General features: G+C 43.8%; 4 protein-coding genes across 4 annotated transcripts; 2 read left to right on the forward strand and 2 right to left on the reverse strand.

Moving 5' to 3' along the window:
- Positions 1 to 3,735: 3,735 nt before the first annotated feature.
- LOC131878912 (FMR1-interacting protein NUFIP1-like) lies at positions 3,736 to 5,765 on the forward strand. Its single transcript, XM_059225062.1, has 4 exons — positions 3,736 to 4,108; positions 4,305 to 4,496; positions 4,564 to 4,725; positions 4,799 to 5,765. The coding sequence occupies exons 1-4, from the start codon at positions 3,863 to 3,865 to the stop codon at positions 5,744 to 5,746; spliced, it is 1,548 nt and encodes a 515-aa protein (XP_059081045.1). The 5' UTR covers positions 3,736 to 3,862; the 3' UTR covers positions 5,747 to 5,765.
- Positions 5,761 to 8,921, reverse strand: LOC131878922 (nuclear cap-binding protein subunit 2-like). Its single transcript, XM_059225075.1, has 3 exons — positions 8,686 to 8,921; positions 8,253 to 8,573; positions 5,761 to 5,961 (listed from the first exon to the last, which is right to left on the reverse strand). Exons 1-3 carry the CDS (start codon positions 8,725 to 8,727, stop codon positions 5,866 to 5,868), a joined length of 459 nt encoding a protein of 152 aa, XP_059081058.1. The 5' UTR covers positions 8,728 to 8,921; the 3' UTR covers positions 5,761 to 5,865.
- Positions 8,922 to 9,671: 750 nt separating this feature from the next.
- LOC131878906 (atypical kinase COQ8B, mitochondrial-like) lies at positions 9,672 to 12,743 on the forward strand. The gene is made up of 9 exons (XM_059225054.1): positions 9,672 to 10,004; positions 10,564 to 10,919; positions 10,988 to 11,123; positions 11,192 to 11,385; positions 11,447 to 11,672; positions 11,726 to 11,911; positions 11,978 to 12,135; positions 12,199 to 12,351; positions 12,414 to 12,743. The coding sequence occupies exons 1-9, from the start codon at positions 9,770 to 9,772 to the stop codon at positions 12,693 to 12,695; spliced, it is 1,926 nt and encodes a 641-aa protein (XP_059081037.1). The 5' UTR covers positions 9,672 to 9,769; the 3' UTR covers positions 12,696 to 12,743.
- LOC131878910 (5'-nucleotidase domain-containing protein 3-like) lies at positions 12,731 to 15,685 on the reverse strand. Its single transcript, XM_059225058.1, has 7 exons — positions 15,174 to 15,685; positions 14,915 to 15,090; positions 14,213 to 14,437; positions 13,991 to 14,122; positions 13,562 to 13,906; positions 13,200 to 13,492; positions 12,731 to 13,127 (listed from the first exon to the last, which is right to left on the reverse strand). The coding sequence occupies exons 1-7, from the start codon at positions 15,364 to 15,366 to the stop codon at positions 12,923 to 12,925; spliced, it is 1,569 nt and encodes a 522-aa protein (XP_059081041.1). The 5' UTR covers positions 15,367 to 15,685; the 3' UTR covers positions 12,731 to 12,922.
- Positions 15,686 to 17,501: the final 1,816 nt, after the last annotated feature.

Below are 17,501 nucleotides of genomic sequence, written 5' to 3' on the forward strand. Positions count from 1 at the left end.
ATCATTTCTGGAATGAATTCGTTTTAGAGGGATGTAACAGGAATGTTTATTTGCTTAGATGTAACTCTGCCCACCCCATTCCTTCTTCCTGGCCTGATTAATGGAATATTGTTTTCTGAATGCTCTACATCTAATCCATGGGCTGAATGAAAGCAGAGTTTGAAACTAAGTTGTGCCATACAGCGTTGGCCCCCGGCTGAATGAAATTATTTCCAATTCCAATCACATCGTCTAAAAATCATAACCGATAGCAAATTCAGTTCCATGCAAAAGCGCTCAATTTCCATTTCATTGACTACCTAAACAAGAAAGCGTCAGAATATCAGGCCAAAATTATATACCATTAAAGCAATGCTTTAAATCTGATGACATGACTTTTTCTTAGTAAAAAAAATAACTGATACTAACAAATTTGCTACAACTGTCTCCTTGGATGAGCTGATCGCCCTTCAAGTGGTCATTATTGGGTTAAATTGATGTTTAGAATCGAAATTACAATTGATCCCCATGTCAATCTGTCTTAACCCCCTGATATCGAATATAGAATTGGAAAAAAAGCAAAATGGTTAGAGGAAAAAAGAGTGCATATGTTCTAATCAACCATTACTTAGTTTTTAATGTTCTCATTGATTCGACATCTATTCAAAGGGAACGAAAGAAACAAATACAAAAATATATATATATATATATATATATTGGTACTGATTTCCCCATTTTCATCAGTTTTAGGCTCAAAATGTCCAGATAATTTATGAAGATTTTCAATGCCACAAAAGGAAAAGATAATCTTTCATTTCTTCACCTCAAAATAACTCATAATGGCATATTAGTAAACCACATTTCCGCTTAACTTTTGCTGCTATCTTACTCTCGATCTCTTTAGCATGACATTCCCATCGTCTACAACAGAAAAATATAGTGTCCTCTTCATTTTGCTCGATTGCCAAATAAGAATGGAAGGAGGAACAAAAGTCTCATATTTTTTCATTGTAAGAGGTTGATACTGAAAATGTATTGTGAAAATCTAAAGCTATTTCTAATGCTTATTTTTGAGAGATTATATGTTCTAACAAAACGATAACAAAAATCAGAACGACAGTTAAGTCTACATACGAGGGCTATGACACTTATACTAGTACTCCAGGAATAGCTCTTGATATGTACAAGATAGAGGAAACTTTTTTTTTTTTTGACAATCACCTTTACACACATTTGTACAATTTAAATGCACGTACTACACTTTTTAAACCCACTCTCAAATACAAACCAGAGGCCATTCTTTGAGAGCTGTCTTAACACCCCCTTTATGGCCAATTCCAGCTCATTTTGAGACCCAAACTGATGAAATTTGCGAGACCATGGAAAACCCCGATTAAGTAAAAGTGCCGCTTCTCCATAGGCCTCTCGTAAAAATTAGAAGCATTCCGTCGAAGTTTTGCACGATCTTGCCAAATAATTTATTGTTTCATGTTGATCTTCCCTTTTGTTTCGCGGTACTTTTGTAAGGGGTAGGCTGAATACACTACAGAAACTTCAAATTTATAGGAAATCAGCTGATTTTTTATTCTTTTTGAAAAGATAAAATGTTCAAAAAGACCTTTCAATGCCTCATGACCATTTTTCAATATCATAAGTATCATATAATATATGAACTGAGTACCGGTTTAGGTGACATACCCCTGGTACATTCAAATCCGACCCATGTTTATCAAGTAAGTAGGAAAACGCCAAAAGGGTACAAAAGAGGCATTTTTCTCCAAAAATGACGCTTTAGGTGACTTCTCCCATATTTTACAAGAAAGGCTTTAAATTTTACTTTTTCTCCTAAGAGCAATACTTACTACACGTATCATCGAATCCCTGTTTCCTACTCAACGTATTTGTTGATTAAGCAATCAATGTATGCTCAATCATCACTAAAAAAGAAAACTTAATGGAGTTAGGCTTGAAATCAGTTTCAGTGTAATTGGAATTGGCCCTGAATTACATCAGCAAATCTTACATTCTTTCAAACAATATTTTAGCGGGCTTACAAAACGCTACTGGGAATGTATTTTTAAAACTTCAAGACGAAAAAACTTTTTTTCTCTTAACTTTATGTTCATATACGTAAAATCTGATCTATCCATGAACTACATTTGGCGGATCTGGCTAGCCCTTCAATTTATGATTGATCAAAAATTTTAGTCAGAAACTTGGCAAGTCTGACTTAAAAGATCCTCCTAGACCAATGCCTACCTACCACGTGTGGTTTGTGACCTATCAATGGCGTGCTACTAGCAGGACGTTCTTCGTTCCTCAATGAAAGGAACGCATACAGTTGCAATTACTTTGGTCAAAATTAGTTATCATTGCATAACCATTGCTCGCCTAAAAAATTAAAGGCGTTGCTCGTTAATTATTTTTCCTAAAATTTGGGTAACGTATATTTCAGCTTTCTTTCCCCCTTCTAGACCATATTTCTCTAAATCAATGCTGTTTTGTTTCAAACAGCCCTAAAATATGAAGTTTTCCAGTCATTATTTTTCACTAGTGAGATATTAAAGCTTGTCAATAACCTTGCAATATCCAGAAGTTTTGAACAATTTTATCTTCTGGTTTGGTTTCAGTTTTCACAGGCCTTACTAACCGCTACAAAATATGTAATCCCGGATACTTTTAGAATTAAAGATTATGGTTCGTCTAATCATTTACTCCCAAACTTTAAACAATATTTGGTCTACCAATGAATTTGAACATCAAATTCAACTCCCGTTTTCTGTTTGGGGAAGTCAGCAAAAGAGGCAGTTGTAGTTGAGGTAGCCCGTCCTCAGGCTGGCCAGGCTTTTTTCAGTCACCAATGCTAGCTTATGCAAAATCGATGCTAAACAAATGCTAATTGGAAATCGAAAATGCTAGAACAATGCTACTTTTTCAAGAAAAGTATATTATTCATGGTGGTCATAAAGGATTTCAGATTCACCATACAATTATATTTGGCGCTCTTTGACAGAGTATGTTCAGGCAATATTTTGAAAATTATACTTTAAGAAAAAAAAATTGAAAAGTACAAAAGTCTAAAGAAAAACTTTGGAGTTAAAACTAATGCAGTTGTGTTTATGATTAATGTAATTTTGAACCCTGAGACTTCGAAGGGGCCACCAAACTGACAAACTCAATTGAGCAAAAATGTATCTTTAGGATTTGAACAAGTTTTTTTCCACACAATTATAATTGTTAGTATCGCCAAGAAACATTCTTTTTCCGTGAGATAAGTACCACCAGTCACTAGATTCATATCAATCACCTCTAATCAATTTCATACCAATCATCCGTAATTGGAAACAACCCAATCTGGTCCAAGGATGGGTATCAATCCGATGACGGGTGGCTGATGTCCATCCCAATCTGAAGGTAAACGTTATTCTCCACCGATTAGTTGGCGGTGCTACTTTTTTAAATCTTAACCTGACCTAATCTAACCTTACCTAACCTAACCCAACCTAACCTAACACGATATTAATAACCGTTAAAGTCTCTGTCTAAACCTTTTAACAATCTGCCACAAATTAAAAAATGAGCACCGCCAACTAATCGGTGGAGAATAACGTTTATCCAATCTGAATAGGGCGGCCAATCCGGAGCTTTGCCGTTATGTATTCAAACGGCTCGCATTTTCCCTCTTGGCATTTGTGCTATGAATGACGTAGAATGGGTCTTTGCGCAAGCTAATTGAAAAAATCACGCAACCTTAGTTTGTTGTTCATTTCGGGCACACCCAAAGACCTGATTACCGGTCTTCGTAGTCCGACCCGTACCCGATTACGTGTTCAATCCTCGCCGTGCATTGCGACCCATTGGGTTGCGGTCATCCATCCGGTTCATGTGGCGACAACAAGCCCGTTGGCAACAACGCCAAGCCCGACGTCAAAGTGACACGGGGGATGCAGGCTCATCTGGAAGCCAATCGGGCCACCCGGCCAATCCGGCTAACCCGGCTGGTGCCGGAAGTCAGCGGGTCACGTCATCCGGATCGCGAGGCCCTCGGGGCCATCGGGGACGAGGGCGAGGACGACCAGGGGGGCGGGGACGAGGGCGAGGGGGCAGGATGGGGCCCGAAAAGCCACGGGTGAGTAAGGGTGAATGAGCTCCAATTTGATGCCACGGGCATGATATGGACCAAAGACTCGCATGACTGTACCGGACGACATCATTCTTCTCCGACGAAAAGCAGTTGGCGGTCAAAGTTTGAGCGAGCCCGCCCGAAACCTTCCCCAATGATTGGGTTGGCCAATGTTTAAACAGGATCTCATCCTTCTGAACAGGAGACAACTTTGGCCAAACCTTGGATCGACCTGGGACTACAATCGCAAATGCGGCAACTCGATTCACTTTTAGTCAAAGCCAAGCAAAGTCGCCAGGCCGCCGACATGGACCAATACCACCTGCAACGCGACAAGGTCCAATCCATCGAGGAGCACAACCGAATGGCCTTTTTCGCGGCCCATCCGGATGAGGTGCGGATCAAATTCATAAGCCCACATGCCGGCCAATCGGTAGTCTCAGGCCTCATTTATTTTCCAGGAAGAGTTTTGGTTGCCCCGATTGGCCTTGGAAGCCGGACGCATGCCTCAATACTGTGAGATGTGCGAGCTCACCTTCGACACGGCTCAAGCATTGAGCCAACACGAACAAGATCATGAAACTTGCGGTTTGGAAGGTTGCACCTTTACCGCGGGTCCAGAGGTGAATAGTCGCGAATGATCATGCTATATGGCCAGTTCGTAGTACAATATTGAATGGTTTCTGCATTATCTAGCAATTGGAGACGCACATCGTGGATCTGCACGCCAGTGGGTTATACGCCCGCATGAGTCGCGGGAAGGGTCCAGCCGAGGTGGAGGCCTGGCGCGCAGAGCGGAAGCGAGCTTGGCCCACGCACGCCCGCACGCAGCTGGAAGCGGCTAAGAAGGTCGAAGCCCTTCGTCGAGTCGAAGAACGCAATGAGCGATTCAAAGCTGAACAATCGCTGATTAATGAATGGGTCCAGAAACGCCGACGCGATATGGAAGCTCGGCGACGAGAAATCGCACTGATTGAGGAACGCGAGGGCGGGAATCCTTCGAATGCAAGTCAGCCCAGACTGGGTCTTAAAAATAAGCGCCAGCGGCGTCAAGCCTCTAAAAAAGCTGGCGCCCAGAGGTGCAAACCCGAACAACGCATTCGCGTCCAAAAGACCACGCTGAGGTTGGCCCAATCGGATGACAGCGATGACGAGAATTGGTGCTCGGGCGTACCTATGTTTCGGGGCACGGCTAGTCTGAGGCAGTTATCTAATGCCACCTTGAAAGTGATGGAGGCCAATGAGAACATCAGCCGCACTATAGGTAGTCCCATGCGGGTCTCAGATCATGAAGAACTTGACGATGAACCTCCCACCGAAGAACCCATTGAAAAGCGCATCCTGGCTTCTGATGCAGGAGCCAATCCTGCCGATGAAGCGCCCAACTCCGTAGAAGAGGCGCGGGCCATGAATCCACCCAAGAAGATACCCAATATGACACACTTACCTCGGGTTCAGCGAGTGAACAAACCCGCGAATTTGGCCCAGGTTCTCTTTCCTAAACTGGCGCGATCTTCCGCGCCCAAACGCCCTTCTACCCTTTTGCAAAATCTGCTGACCAAAGAAATCCGCGAGGAGCGGTCCGAACTGCTGCAATGTGTTCGATTTGTATGTCAGCGCGAGTTCTTTGCCCAAGGGAAATAAAATCCATTGCGTAATTTCATTTCATGACATGGGATATGATTTGTATTGGGAAAAGGTTCCATATGGAAACAGTATTAACACGTTTGAGGTGACGCAGAGGTTGGTCATTCAGCGCGTCCTTACGTCAAGAAGTCGCCCAACTGGAGCTTTTGTTGCATAATTTGACCGTATCCACCCCGTCCAGAATCGAAATCTGTCCGATATTCGTCCCTCACCTGAATAAGAATACAAACACAAATCAGATAATCAAAGGTGTTTGGATCATATCGACTTTCTTGGAGACTCATTTTTATCAACTTCATGCAAAAAAAAGCAAAGTTATAGGGAGGTGACATACTGGTTGGCGCAGTTATCTAGCGTGAGAATATTCCTCGGTTCGAAAATGCTCCCCAACCTCTCTCCGACCTTTCCCACAACAAAGTTTTAGACCTTAATCACATCCACAGACAACGAACCAATCTGATACCGAATGTGACACTGCTTATCGGACTTTGGAAATAGATGATGTGATGGCTCACCTCTTAGACACATCGCACAGCAATACTAAATAAATATACGATTTTGACTGCCCTCAAATGCTCAAAGATATAACCTAGCCAAGATATTCTGTTATAAACTAGCTTCTAAAAATAGAAAGATTTCAAAATCAAAGTAAGATAACAACTGTCACAATGACAAGGCCAGCCAGCTATGGTGTTAGAAGGATAGCTGGGATAAAGTGTCCCTTTTTTTGGCATGGCTCTCTGACTCGTCTAGGTACGAACAAACTGGAAACATGAGAAAACGTACTTAAAGCTCAGTAACGTCATGGTAAAGTTTCTCGAGCCATTGCTGACAAAACTTAAAAACTTCAATTTTGCTAAGCTTTATCAGACTCTTTCTCAAGAAGCAAATCGTTTTTGACCAACGAAACGGCGGATAATACTCGAGGTGCCAAAAAGTAAGGGATAAAAGTTGGTATGTGAAGCACAATTATTTATTACACAAACATAGCGTTCTTAGCTATGATGTTAAAAAATGAGGCTTGAAGTAAGTTAATAAGGTCAAAACACCTTTGGTTATTAGACCGCATTTTCATAATATTGAGTATGAAAGCGAAAAGCGAGGGCTAACCAAAGCTTCTCTGCAAAAACGAAGGCATGAAAAGACAAACAATTTTAAAGCGCTGGCGCTGGCGACTTTTGGAAATCTGAACTTGAATCAATTGACTGCCATTGTAAAGTTTTGACTCCAAAGGATTCGATCCTGGAAATGTACCATGTTTGAACAGCGAGGAGCCATGAAGAAAAGGATTGGGGTTTAGTTTGCGTTGATGAGAGTTAAATTAAAACCCAACAAAAACCAGTCTTCATGTAAGAAAATGTAGGACACGTCTTTTTAAAGTAATGGTTAGAACAATCCATTCATGAACAATGCAGATTATGTAATTTCACATCCACGATCATGACTGGCTGGCTATCAAGCACGATTCTAGAAACCTTTGAGCACAATTCATGTCTGGTGTAATCAAAACCCACCTAAAACAAGGATAAGCAATGGTCGTTTTAACACTTGTGCCAAACCACATACAATTTGGGATCTATTCCACTTCATTAGCGGTGTAGGGCTTTTTATGAAGTAAGTCAAGGTTCAAATACCAGAATTATTTACTCCGCTTTGAGAGATTCTAGACTCTGGGTCTTCACCTTGCGGAGGCTGAGGGCGCTCAAGCCTTTTCCATTCTCCTCTCCCTCCTCTCGTTGTGGACAAACAAACGGAAGAACACAAGAATACGCTCTCAGATGCTTGACTTTAACCAGGTATTTTTCGCTCAACAACATATTGCTGATCTATTCTAAAATCATAAATACACCACCCACTCTTCTGAGACGCCATGCAAATGCTATAAGGTTAAAATAACAAGCACTTTTGACATCCAAATAGGGATTGACAGAGAGGTACATATTGTACACTTGCAACATAACAGCGACTTTTCATTATCATCTACGTCCATGAAATTGAGCAACAAAAGCCACTGATAAGTTTATAAAAACTGATGTTTTTAAAGTTAGACACCAAAATCTTGTAAATCTTTGCTTTTACTAGTACTATTTGGTTGGAAACGATGATGTGATGAAAGTTCGGGCGCGTTATCAATCAAACAATTTACAAAACTCCGTATACTAATTTTTCAAATGTCATAATTGTTCGGAACTTTATCCGTAATGGATTCGAAAGGTCTCCCGGAACAGTTAGTGGCTTATTAGTCGTGTCATAATACTTAAGCAATGAATTGTTCATGTAATAATCTCTTGATAAGTTCTGGCATCTTAGAGCGCATTTTCTCGTTTCTACGGTTGTCTGTCCGCACCTAGACGAAGCAGAGGGCGCTACCTCCGCTCAATGAAAACGACTACATGGTTCAAGAGGGGTTAAACAAGGGTATCATCTTGGTCCGGTCAATAATCAGATCATGGCCTAGCCCATGTCCTCCACCCAAAAAGGCGTGGGGCGGGTGAGATCTTACCTGTCCTCCGTTTTTGCCCCGCCCATACTGTCGGCCCTCGACGAATCCGGCGTCCCAATCCGTCCGAATGATGCGGTCATCTAGTCGGGTGCTGTTGATGTAAGCCATGGCGTGCTCGCCGTCCTGGCGATTGTAGAACTCGATGAAACAGAAACCACAGGGCGTGCGTTTGAACTTGTCCAGGCCCATCACGATCCGCTTGACGTCGCCGCATTTGCCAAAGAGCTCGTACAACTGCTCCTCCGTGGTGTAGAACGACATATTGCCCACATACAACGTGCAACTTTGGGCTAAGAGGCGTTCCTGTTCCGTACGAGAACCCTGAAAATCACAAGAAACAGATTAGCCCCCGCGCTTGATCCCTCACGTCCAGTCGTCCTCGGGTGTCCAGAACGTGGCTGGCAGGACGAGTCGTCTACAGTCGAACACGCACCTTGAAATGCTGATCCCGGTAGGAGCTGAGCTCGTGCGCCATGGCCAATCCACGCACGGGCTTGAGCTCGCTGGATACGCGGTAAGTGGGTAGGTAGAGTCTCCGAAGTCTCAACCGAGTCGCCAACTCCAGGACAACAACACGCCCGCCGAGGAATGATACGGTTTCCGGGGCGGATTCTAATCTGTTGTGGGTCAATGTTGTTCTGAAGAGTCGGCGTCTCCCGATAACTGAGTGAGAAGATTAGCGCTGCATAATTCGACTACCCTTTTCGGAAAGGTGACCGATTTTTGTTGGTATGAAAAAAGAGACTGAAATACTCGGGGCTCTGCGATATTGTTGGGGGCTGTATTAAGACATTGGGCATACACAAACTCGTTGATTTAGCCGGATGAAGGGATTTTCACTCATTGGTTGTGTGATAGAGGCCAATAGGTATTAGGGGATCAGACTGGCCAGACTGTCGGGCGTTAGATTGGTGAGTATGAATAGTGGGTTGGGAGGAAAACAACGCACAGTGGAAATCAGGGATCAGGGTGGCTCAAAAACGAGGAAAGAAGAGAATAACTATAGTATTAATATATAGTCTTAGGGGTACAAGTAGGCAGATTGATTTTTGACTGATATTGGGACCACCTAAGTAGTGATCAAGTGATAGTAATGAGGGTAATTCTGTCATTCCATCCTTGAATGACCCAAAATAACTCATTTATCCCCGTCAACGTGTGCGTTTGTTTGGTTTGTTTTGACTTGGTCATCGGACGCCGAACGCATTGAGCAGATCGTTGGATGTCAATGAAACACTGCATTCTTGGGCTTTAAAACGTTCACACATGCCCCACACGATACACACAGGAGTATTATTACTATTTTTACTTAGTCTTCACTACCATTGAATTACTATGGTTGTTATTGAATGGATTGGTCCTCGGCTTCATCCAGCCGCAATCTGACTTGAGCTGACAGACGTCTGGTATTTTATGCTGTACGATAGGTACTCTTCGATGAATAAATACTGTGGGTACATGGATGGCTGGCTTACTCCTAGCGGGTTTAATTTCAAATTTGGACTGCATGATCGAGCATGACGTCGCAAGTTCACCGTATGGGTGTGGACCGCAGGCGTGTGCAAGATGTCATTCTCGTGTTCCGAGGTCTGGCCCAGGTCTGGACTGTCAGTCAACAACAAGTGCTGGACCAAGTGTCTTCCGCGGCCCGACCTCTGCCGAAACTGGCGATCGACCTCATCCCCCAGCCGAAAAAGGAAACTCGAGACAACCCAAATCGTCTACGGGGACCTTCTTTGAAAAAAGCGCCGGGTAAACTAGGTTGAAATAATGTTGACATTCGGTTATCCATGCTGTATGAAAGGGGCCACTTTTAGCTCCAATGTTGGCATTGACTCTCAAGTAGCCAGCCCTCTTGGTGGTAATTGTTTGAACAGAGGTGGATTAGCTCAATCATTTTGCTTTCACTTTGAGTTGTTGGAACGAGTGACATTCGGGTCCGTCCTCCTATTTGAAGGAAAACGCAATGCTAACTTGGCTCGATTCTCGATGAACACTACCATCTTCTTCCCCGTCCATGTTCCATTGGTTAGATTGATACACTAAACTTTCTTTCAACTGAGCCTGTAAAAATTTGGATGATTTGAAAAAGGTATAACATAGATTGGATATTCAAAGATGTCACTTTAACTTCGCTGGCGTGGTCGAAAATTCCAATCATTCTATTCCTCTACCATGCACTCAAAAACCATACTTCCCACCTTTAAAATCAAATGTTGATTTTTATTGATAAGATTTAGCCCGGTGTTTAGACTAGACTGGCATAATGGATATAGTGTCTATGATTCAAAAGGGCTGTCATTCTCAATAGGCTTATCAGGCGATCACTTGGCGTTAATCGGGGAGAACCTTCTCGTACTGACTCAAGCCATGGCCTCCTCGGTTTTGATGCCCTCTCAAACATCGTCGACAACCGATTCTCCTCCCAAACCCAAGCGTCCTTTATCCGTTGCCCACACGCCTGAGTACGAGGTCAACCCTCACCTTTCAGCCTTAGATTTACTCGACCTTGATTTGATGGACGAACAGGCTTTAAAAAAGATGGTCTACCGACCCAAACACCCGATCAAAGCACCTGAGGAGCCTGAGGTCAGTCCCGCACTCAACGAGATATCCCCCGAAAATGAGGACGAAACCTTACCCACTGCTTGGGGTCAAAGGAAAAAGGTAGCAGATTCCGATCTTTCGTCGAATGTTCAATGGTTGTAATGTGGTGGAAATCTCGTTATCGTCAGCTCTCTCGATCGTCATCGGAGCGACAGGTACCGTCCACCCGTTTGGGTCGGGTGGCGTCTTTCGGCAGTTTGGGGCTAGGATTGGGATTAGGTACCCTCTCTGAGGCTTCGAAGAGGTTGGTGGGACTATCGGAGGGTAAGTGAACCCATTTTTGTCTTCATCATGCAACAAGATCGTTGAGCAATGTTTGGTTCTGCTACTAGCCCAAGGGTCAGTCATGCTCTCCGATGCCAATGCCGAACGAATCGTTAGGACTTTGTGCCGAGTTCGAGGAGCGGCCCTGAAAATCGGTCAAATGCTTTCCATTCAGGATGAAGCGCTCATGAATCCGCAATTGGCTGAGATATTCAAACGCGTTCGGGAATCTGCCGACTTTATGCCGGTCTGGCAAATGGAGGTGAGATCCAACCTTCATTGCATCGAACTAATCATTTCTATGTACGTGTAATTGCTGATAGCGAGTGATGAGTTCGGAAATTGGTCCCAATTGGCGCGATCACTTTTCTCATTTCGAATCGGAACCGTTTGCCGCCGCCTCCATTGGCCAAGTTCATGCGGCGAAGTTAGCCGAGTCCAATCGTGAAGTTGCGGTGAAAATCCAGTATCCGGGTGTGGCTCAAGGCATTGAAAGTGATATCAGCAACCTTTTGGGAGTTCTCAACATGGCCAAGATCCTGCCCGAAGGTAAAGAAGGAAAGGAACTCCAAGGAGGGTCTCTGATCTAAAATATTTTCCAGGCCTCTTCTTGGATTCTGTCATTGACCACATGAAAGTAGAGCTAGCTCAAGAATGTGATTACAAACGCGAGGCCGAATGTGCCACGAAGATGAAAAGCCTCCTCCGGTCCTCCCCTCAGTACCTCGTCCCCGAAGTAATCAATGAGTTGTCCACCCAGCAAGTCTTGACTTCGGAAATGATTGAGGGTAGCTCTCCATATTGATGATGTTATGACCTGGATAAAGAGTTACTTTCACCTTGGCAACCGATAGGTTTAACCATTGATCAATGTGAAGGCTTGAGTCAGAGCTCGAGGAATTTCATCGCCCTTTCGATCTTGGAGCTCCTTCTTCGCGAACTCTTCATACATTGTTACATGCAGACCGATCCAAACTGGGCCAATTTTCTCTTCAATCCGGACACGAAAGAGGTTATAAATGAACCACGAGTCAAAAATGTTAAGAAACGGCTTTCAATTTGCATAATTCTACAGGTTGGCTTGCTTGACTTTGGAGCCACTCGTGAATTTCGGCCGTTTTTCGTCAATAATTACTACAAAATTATCGAAGGTGCCGCCAAGGGGGACCCTGAACAAATCTTGGAATATTCCAGGAACATCGGCTTTCTTACAGGATATGAAGCTCAGGTTGGGGATCATTATGCTTGATTGAGATGTGAGCCAATCCGCTGATCAATTATTGATTCTAGGTGATGAATGACGCTCATGTGGAGTCGGTCATGATTTTGGGACAATGTTTCCGAGAGAATGCCGAATTTGACTTTGGCAAGCAGAAAACCACCCATCGGATGCAGGACCTCGTTCCAGTGATGTTAAAGAACCGCCTTTGCCCGCCCCCACCAGAAGTGTACTCTTTACACAGGAAGATGTCCGGACTGTTCTTATTGGCAACCAAATTAGATGCCAAGATTAATTGTTTCCCCGTGTGGAAAAAACTCGAGGCCGAATTTGTACCTCACGCAATAGAGTGAAGTGAAACCCATAGCAAACCAAAAAAATACAACTTAAGCCCAAGCGATTCTTGTTGCTTCCTAGGTGATAAGTATTTTATTATTGATCATCAAACATTCGCTCTCGTTGACCTAGTTGATCCATCGTCAGATTATGCTTCAATATGGTCTAAAATTGGACTGGGTTGATTTCCAGTTGAGTCGATTCCTTCCTTCTGGTGACCGAATGTACGTGTGGTGATGTCGCACTACATGAACCAGGTTCGGAATTCATGAGGTAGAGCACCCCGTCTTGGGTAAAAAGCGTGAGTCGGGGAGTAGTTTTTGAGATTCGTGATCTTGGATGTGTAGATATCCGCGAATCGGAAGAGACGCCGCGAGAAGTACGTTGAGTTCTGGTGAGTGCGGAATATTGAACCGAAGCTCGGATTGCTCAAGCACTTCAACTCTTGCCTAGAATTAGTAATTTGTTGATCACGTTGAAAAAGTTTCGAAATCATCACGGACATAATTTTTGGTTCTAACCTGATGTCTTCCAATTCAGCTTGCCAGTCTTGTATGATCTTCCGATCATCGGAAGAAGCGCGATCTTGATTCTCGTCGATCAAGATTTGAAGCACCGTGGCCCAATTCATGCCCCATTTGTATTGTTCGAGATTCATCACACTTACTTCCTCCTCAATTTCCTTAATAATTGCCCCAGTTCGCCATCCATGGTTGAGACTCAGATCCGCCAAATCCGCGTAAGGATGGTCGCCAAAGTATAGAACGCGATCGCCTTCCCATCCAGTCAGATCTTGGAGCTCATTGATGTTGCCCTAAAAAGCGCTTTCCTTTTACAAAACCGGTGAGACTCCTAAAATGCTATTGAGGCGTTGATTTGTTACCCTGGAGTAGATGCGTCCCCGTTCAAGTCGGCTGACTTGTTTCCAAGACAAGATTTTCTCTTCCGGGAAAAATCGCCGGAAATGTCGAAGTCGATGGGTGAAAAAACTGGGCTTCTTCGCATTGACAATGATGACATCAAAGAATTGTCGCCAGTCCTCGCCGAACATGTAGATGAGTCCGGCATTGACCAAAGTAAACGGACTGTTCGTGATGAGAAAAGTCTCCTTATTACTATCCCGTAAGGAGGTGAGCCAGGGTTTCAAATGGGGATCGATTTCCAAAAACCGCTCAGGATCCTTACTAACGTTTAAATGGAACTTGGGATGCGCGATATTTATACTGTCCTAGGCGAAAAAAAAAACTCCTTTAAGATGGCAAATGGTCTAGGTGTTGGCATGTCCCTTAGAGTTTGAAGGCTCAAGTCTTACCGTCACATCCACGAAAACACTCTCGGGCACGAACTTGACTTTATTATCCAGGAACCATTGAATAACGCTGCTGAGTAGGCAGATCATGGGCTTGGCGAAGATATCGACCAACTGGACCATCTTCCGAGCTTGCTATCGGACAAAAACTTATCAACCGGTCAAGATGGGTGAGCCAAAGGTGGATTCGGATAAACGAGGGAGTCGTGCAAGTGTGAGTCTTACCCCGGGTTTGAGGTGAGCGTCCACGTAGTCCTGAGGTAGACGGCGTCGCTTGTAGATCTGCAGGACTTCCTCGTTTTCCAATTTCTCACGTCCCCGGTAAACTGTGCCGAACTGAATCTGATTGATGGAATCGATCTTGAGCAGCAGGCCTTTCTCAATGTCATAGTGAAGACCGCGAATACTGGCCGAAGGCTCATATTGCAAGTCCCCGATCACTTCCGGGTACTGAAATGAGACCCGGTCAATCAATAGCCGACCAAATAGAGCCAAGCTATGTTAAAATCGAGGGCCAAAAATTGAAGACATTCGTTCGCGCTTTTGTAGAATGTAAACGTGACCTCAAAATTCTTCATACTTTTCATATTAGCTCCAGCTTTTACTTCTTGCAAGGGGGGCAAATCAACTGAACGTATATGTTTTAGCATTCCCAGATCTCCGTTTAGAATTGATCGCCCATATGATTATTATATCATATAATAATTATATAATAGCCATATTGTCGGACAGAAGATGAGCTACAAGCAATTTGATATTGTTCGGCGAATAACGATTGATTGATTCAACTTCTATGATTATTTTAGGGAAGCCAATTGAACAGTGAAGGAGCACGGAAGAGAAGAGGATTGGCTAAAATGGTTTCATTTCTTCCATGAAAAAGATGAACACTGAGTAAGTCATCTTTACCAATAGGACAAACAGTACCTTAAATGTTTCGACGAGGGCTTTCTTGGCTTCGTCGTGAATATAGTTTTCCACGGTGGTGCGATACGAGGCCAATGTGTAATCGTAATCGAATCCATACACATCAATTTCCTTCAGATCCAGTTGGGAATTGGCAAACACGGCATTGGGATTCACATCCGGGGGCAGCTTCTTGACTTTAAATTGAAAATGAAAATGATCCCTCGCTTCAGCACATTCATGTTATGTATGGCGTGTGGCGTAATCGCAGGGTACGTACATTCGAGCCACGCTTTGGCATCCTTGTATTGTTGATCCAAGGCGCTTTCATTGGACACCCACCAAAACGAACTGGGCAAATAGGAGCGAGCCGATTGGGTCCGGCCCACCCGTGCCCCGGGGCCCACCCACGCATGGGCGGAGGGACAGGTAACCCGAGCACGCGCTAAGATCGACCCACTGGGACGCCACATGACCCCGACCAAAATGGCAGGACGGCAAATGAATGGGTGGGTGTGCGTTAATGGGCTCAGGGGGTCATGGTTGTTGGTCAGATCAATTCAGGCCTGGACCATGAAACACTGGATTAGGATTCAGCCCAAGGATCCAAAGAAGATCCAACCAGGAACAAAGCCACACGCAGACAGACGCGCAGAAAGGCCAGAAGGCGAGGCCAGCCGACAGAGGAGGTAGACGAGGTACACCCAAGACAGCCCCCAGACACGCTCTGGACTAGGATAGGCCTCATCTCAGGCATGGAATGTTGTTGGGCCTGTTTTGATTCCCGTCCAGCTCAGGCTGACCGGTTGGGTCAGGAGGATGATTTTGAACCCTAAACCCTAGGGCCCTTTCTCTCATCCCGCCAAAGCGATGTCTGCTCAATCTGCTGTTCGGCCAAGGCGGATGTACGCAAGAAACGAGAATATTCAGGGCTCTGTATCTTGGGAGACCATTACAAAATGGCTTGTGTACATACATAAAGCAGGCATTGTCGTGATGAGCATGGAACCCGTCACTCTGAATTTGAGGGACTTGAGCGGCCTAGTTCTGGACTTTGGGTTAGCTGATCGCCCTGAATAAAGCTGATCAACGTTCAGCTAAGATGTTGTCAGGCATGCCAGTTTCGTCAGGTTAGGTCATTGAGAACCTGTCATTGGATGCTTTGTTTGGCTGGGGTAATTTCGACTAACATTGCAGCTAGAGTCTAATTGCAGCCAACTCGCACTTGCACTCGCTCTTGAATCCAATAGAATTTTCAACTAACGAGTGACTTTTGCTACCGAATTTCCCGCACTCCATTCTTCTTGAATTTCCTTTACTTAACATGCCCTATTGCCAGACCCTCCGATCAACCATGGATAACTTCATATAGGGCTAGTCAAGTAAACGCGTTCATGGACAACTGACGTTATTCCATGGAGTAAAATCAAAGACAACATGCCCAGCCAAACAGCACTGTGCATGCATGGGATTTTGACATTTTTTCCATTTTACATGCTTGTCTAGGCACTTAACAATGTGGTATTGAGCCCATTTGATAGTGCGTTTACTGATTAACACCAAACATGCTCATTTAGTAGGGTTTTGTAACACAACTTGCTCAAAATCACTCGATTATTGAAAATTCAATGGGCGAACTGTGCGAGTCGACTGTGATGTTTGTCTTGGTTCTCTCTTCCCAAAATGCCCAAAATCAGGGTGCCGGGCCACACTTTTCCTTGAATTTCCTTTACTTGACATCCCCTATAGAGATCGATCAAGGGCGCTGCGATTGCATGTTTTCGTCTCAGCTGTGGCTGGTGGAAAAAAATGTTTCATTTGTAGTCAAGCTACTTAGGACAACTATGGTGCAAATTTGAATCGTTGACGGCTCGTCCAAATTCAGAGTAGAAACCACTAGTACAACGCCTCGTCAAGCAATTACTCTTGTCTAGCAGGTTTCATAAAACGGGTTTGAGTAAGTTGCCCGATCACATTTTTAAGAACGAAATTTTGAAGGGGTTAAAATGGAGCTCAAGTTAAAGTTTTCATCCATGTGGTGGAAACACTTAACTGAAAGGCAAGGAACAAGTCTGGGTTCAGTTTGACCTCCAGAGGTGTCGGAATTACCTTGATTACGTAAAGGTGCAATCTTGTCGCCCACATTCAAGGGCATTGTTGGGAGATTGAAACGAAATTCCGAATGCCTCATCATTGCTTTGCAATTTTGGATACATTTTGTTACACTTTCGAGATTTTTGAGATGCGTTGCTAAACAAGGGCAATCAATAGAGTACATGATTTGCTCTACTAATATCCAAATCTTTTTTTGACATGTTACGTGTATTATGCCCTAAAAAGCATGTTTTTTTATTATTCTACCACTCTTTCTACTTGTATATTTGTAAGATTCAAAAGAAATTAAGATTAAACAGGAATAACAAACGTTTTATGATAATAATTCAACTTGCCTGAAGCGAGATTTAACGAAATATCTTTGTCCCATTTCCACCAGCGTCAGCTGACCTGAAAACATGCTCATGCGGCACAGCTCCTGTTGAACTTAAGCATTCTAGTTATGGTTTTCTATGGTATCACCCAAAATTGGCATTTACAATTGGCATCCCTG

The sequence above is a fragment of the Tigriopus californicus genome, chromosome 4 (genome assembly GCF_007210705.1).
Source record: "Tigriopus californicus strain San Diego chromosome 4, Tcal_SD_v2.1, whole genome shotgun sequence".
Lineage (NCBI taxonomy): Eukaryota > Metazoa > Arthropoda > Copepoda > Harpacticoida > Harpacticidae > Tigriopus > Tigriopus californicus.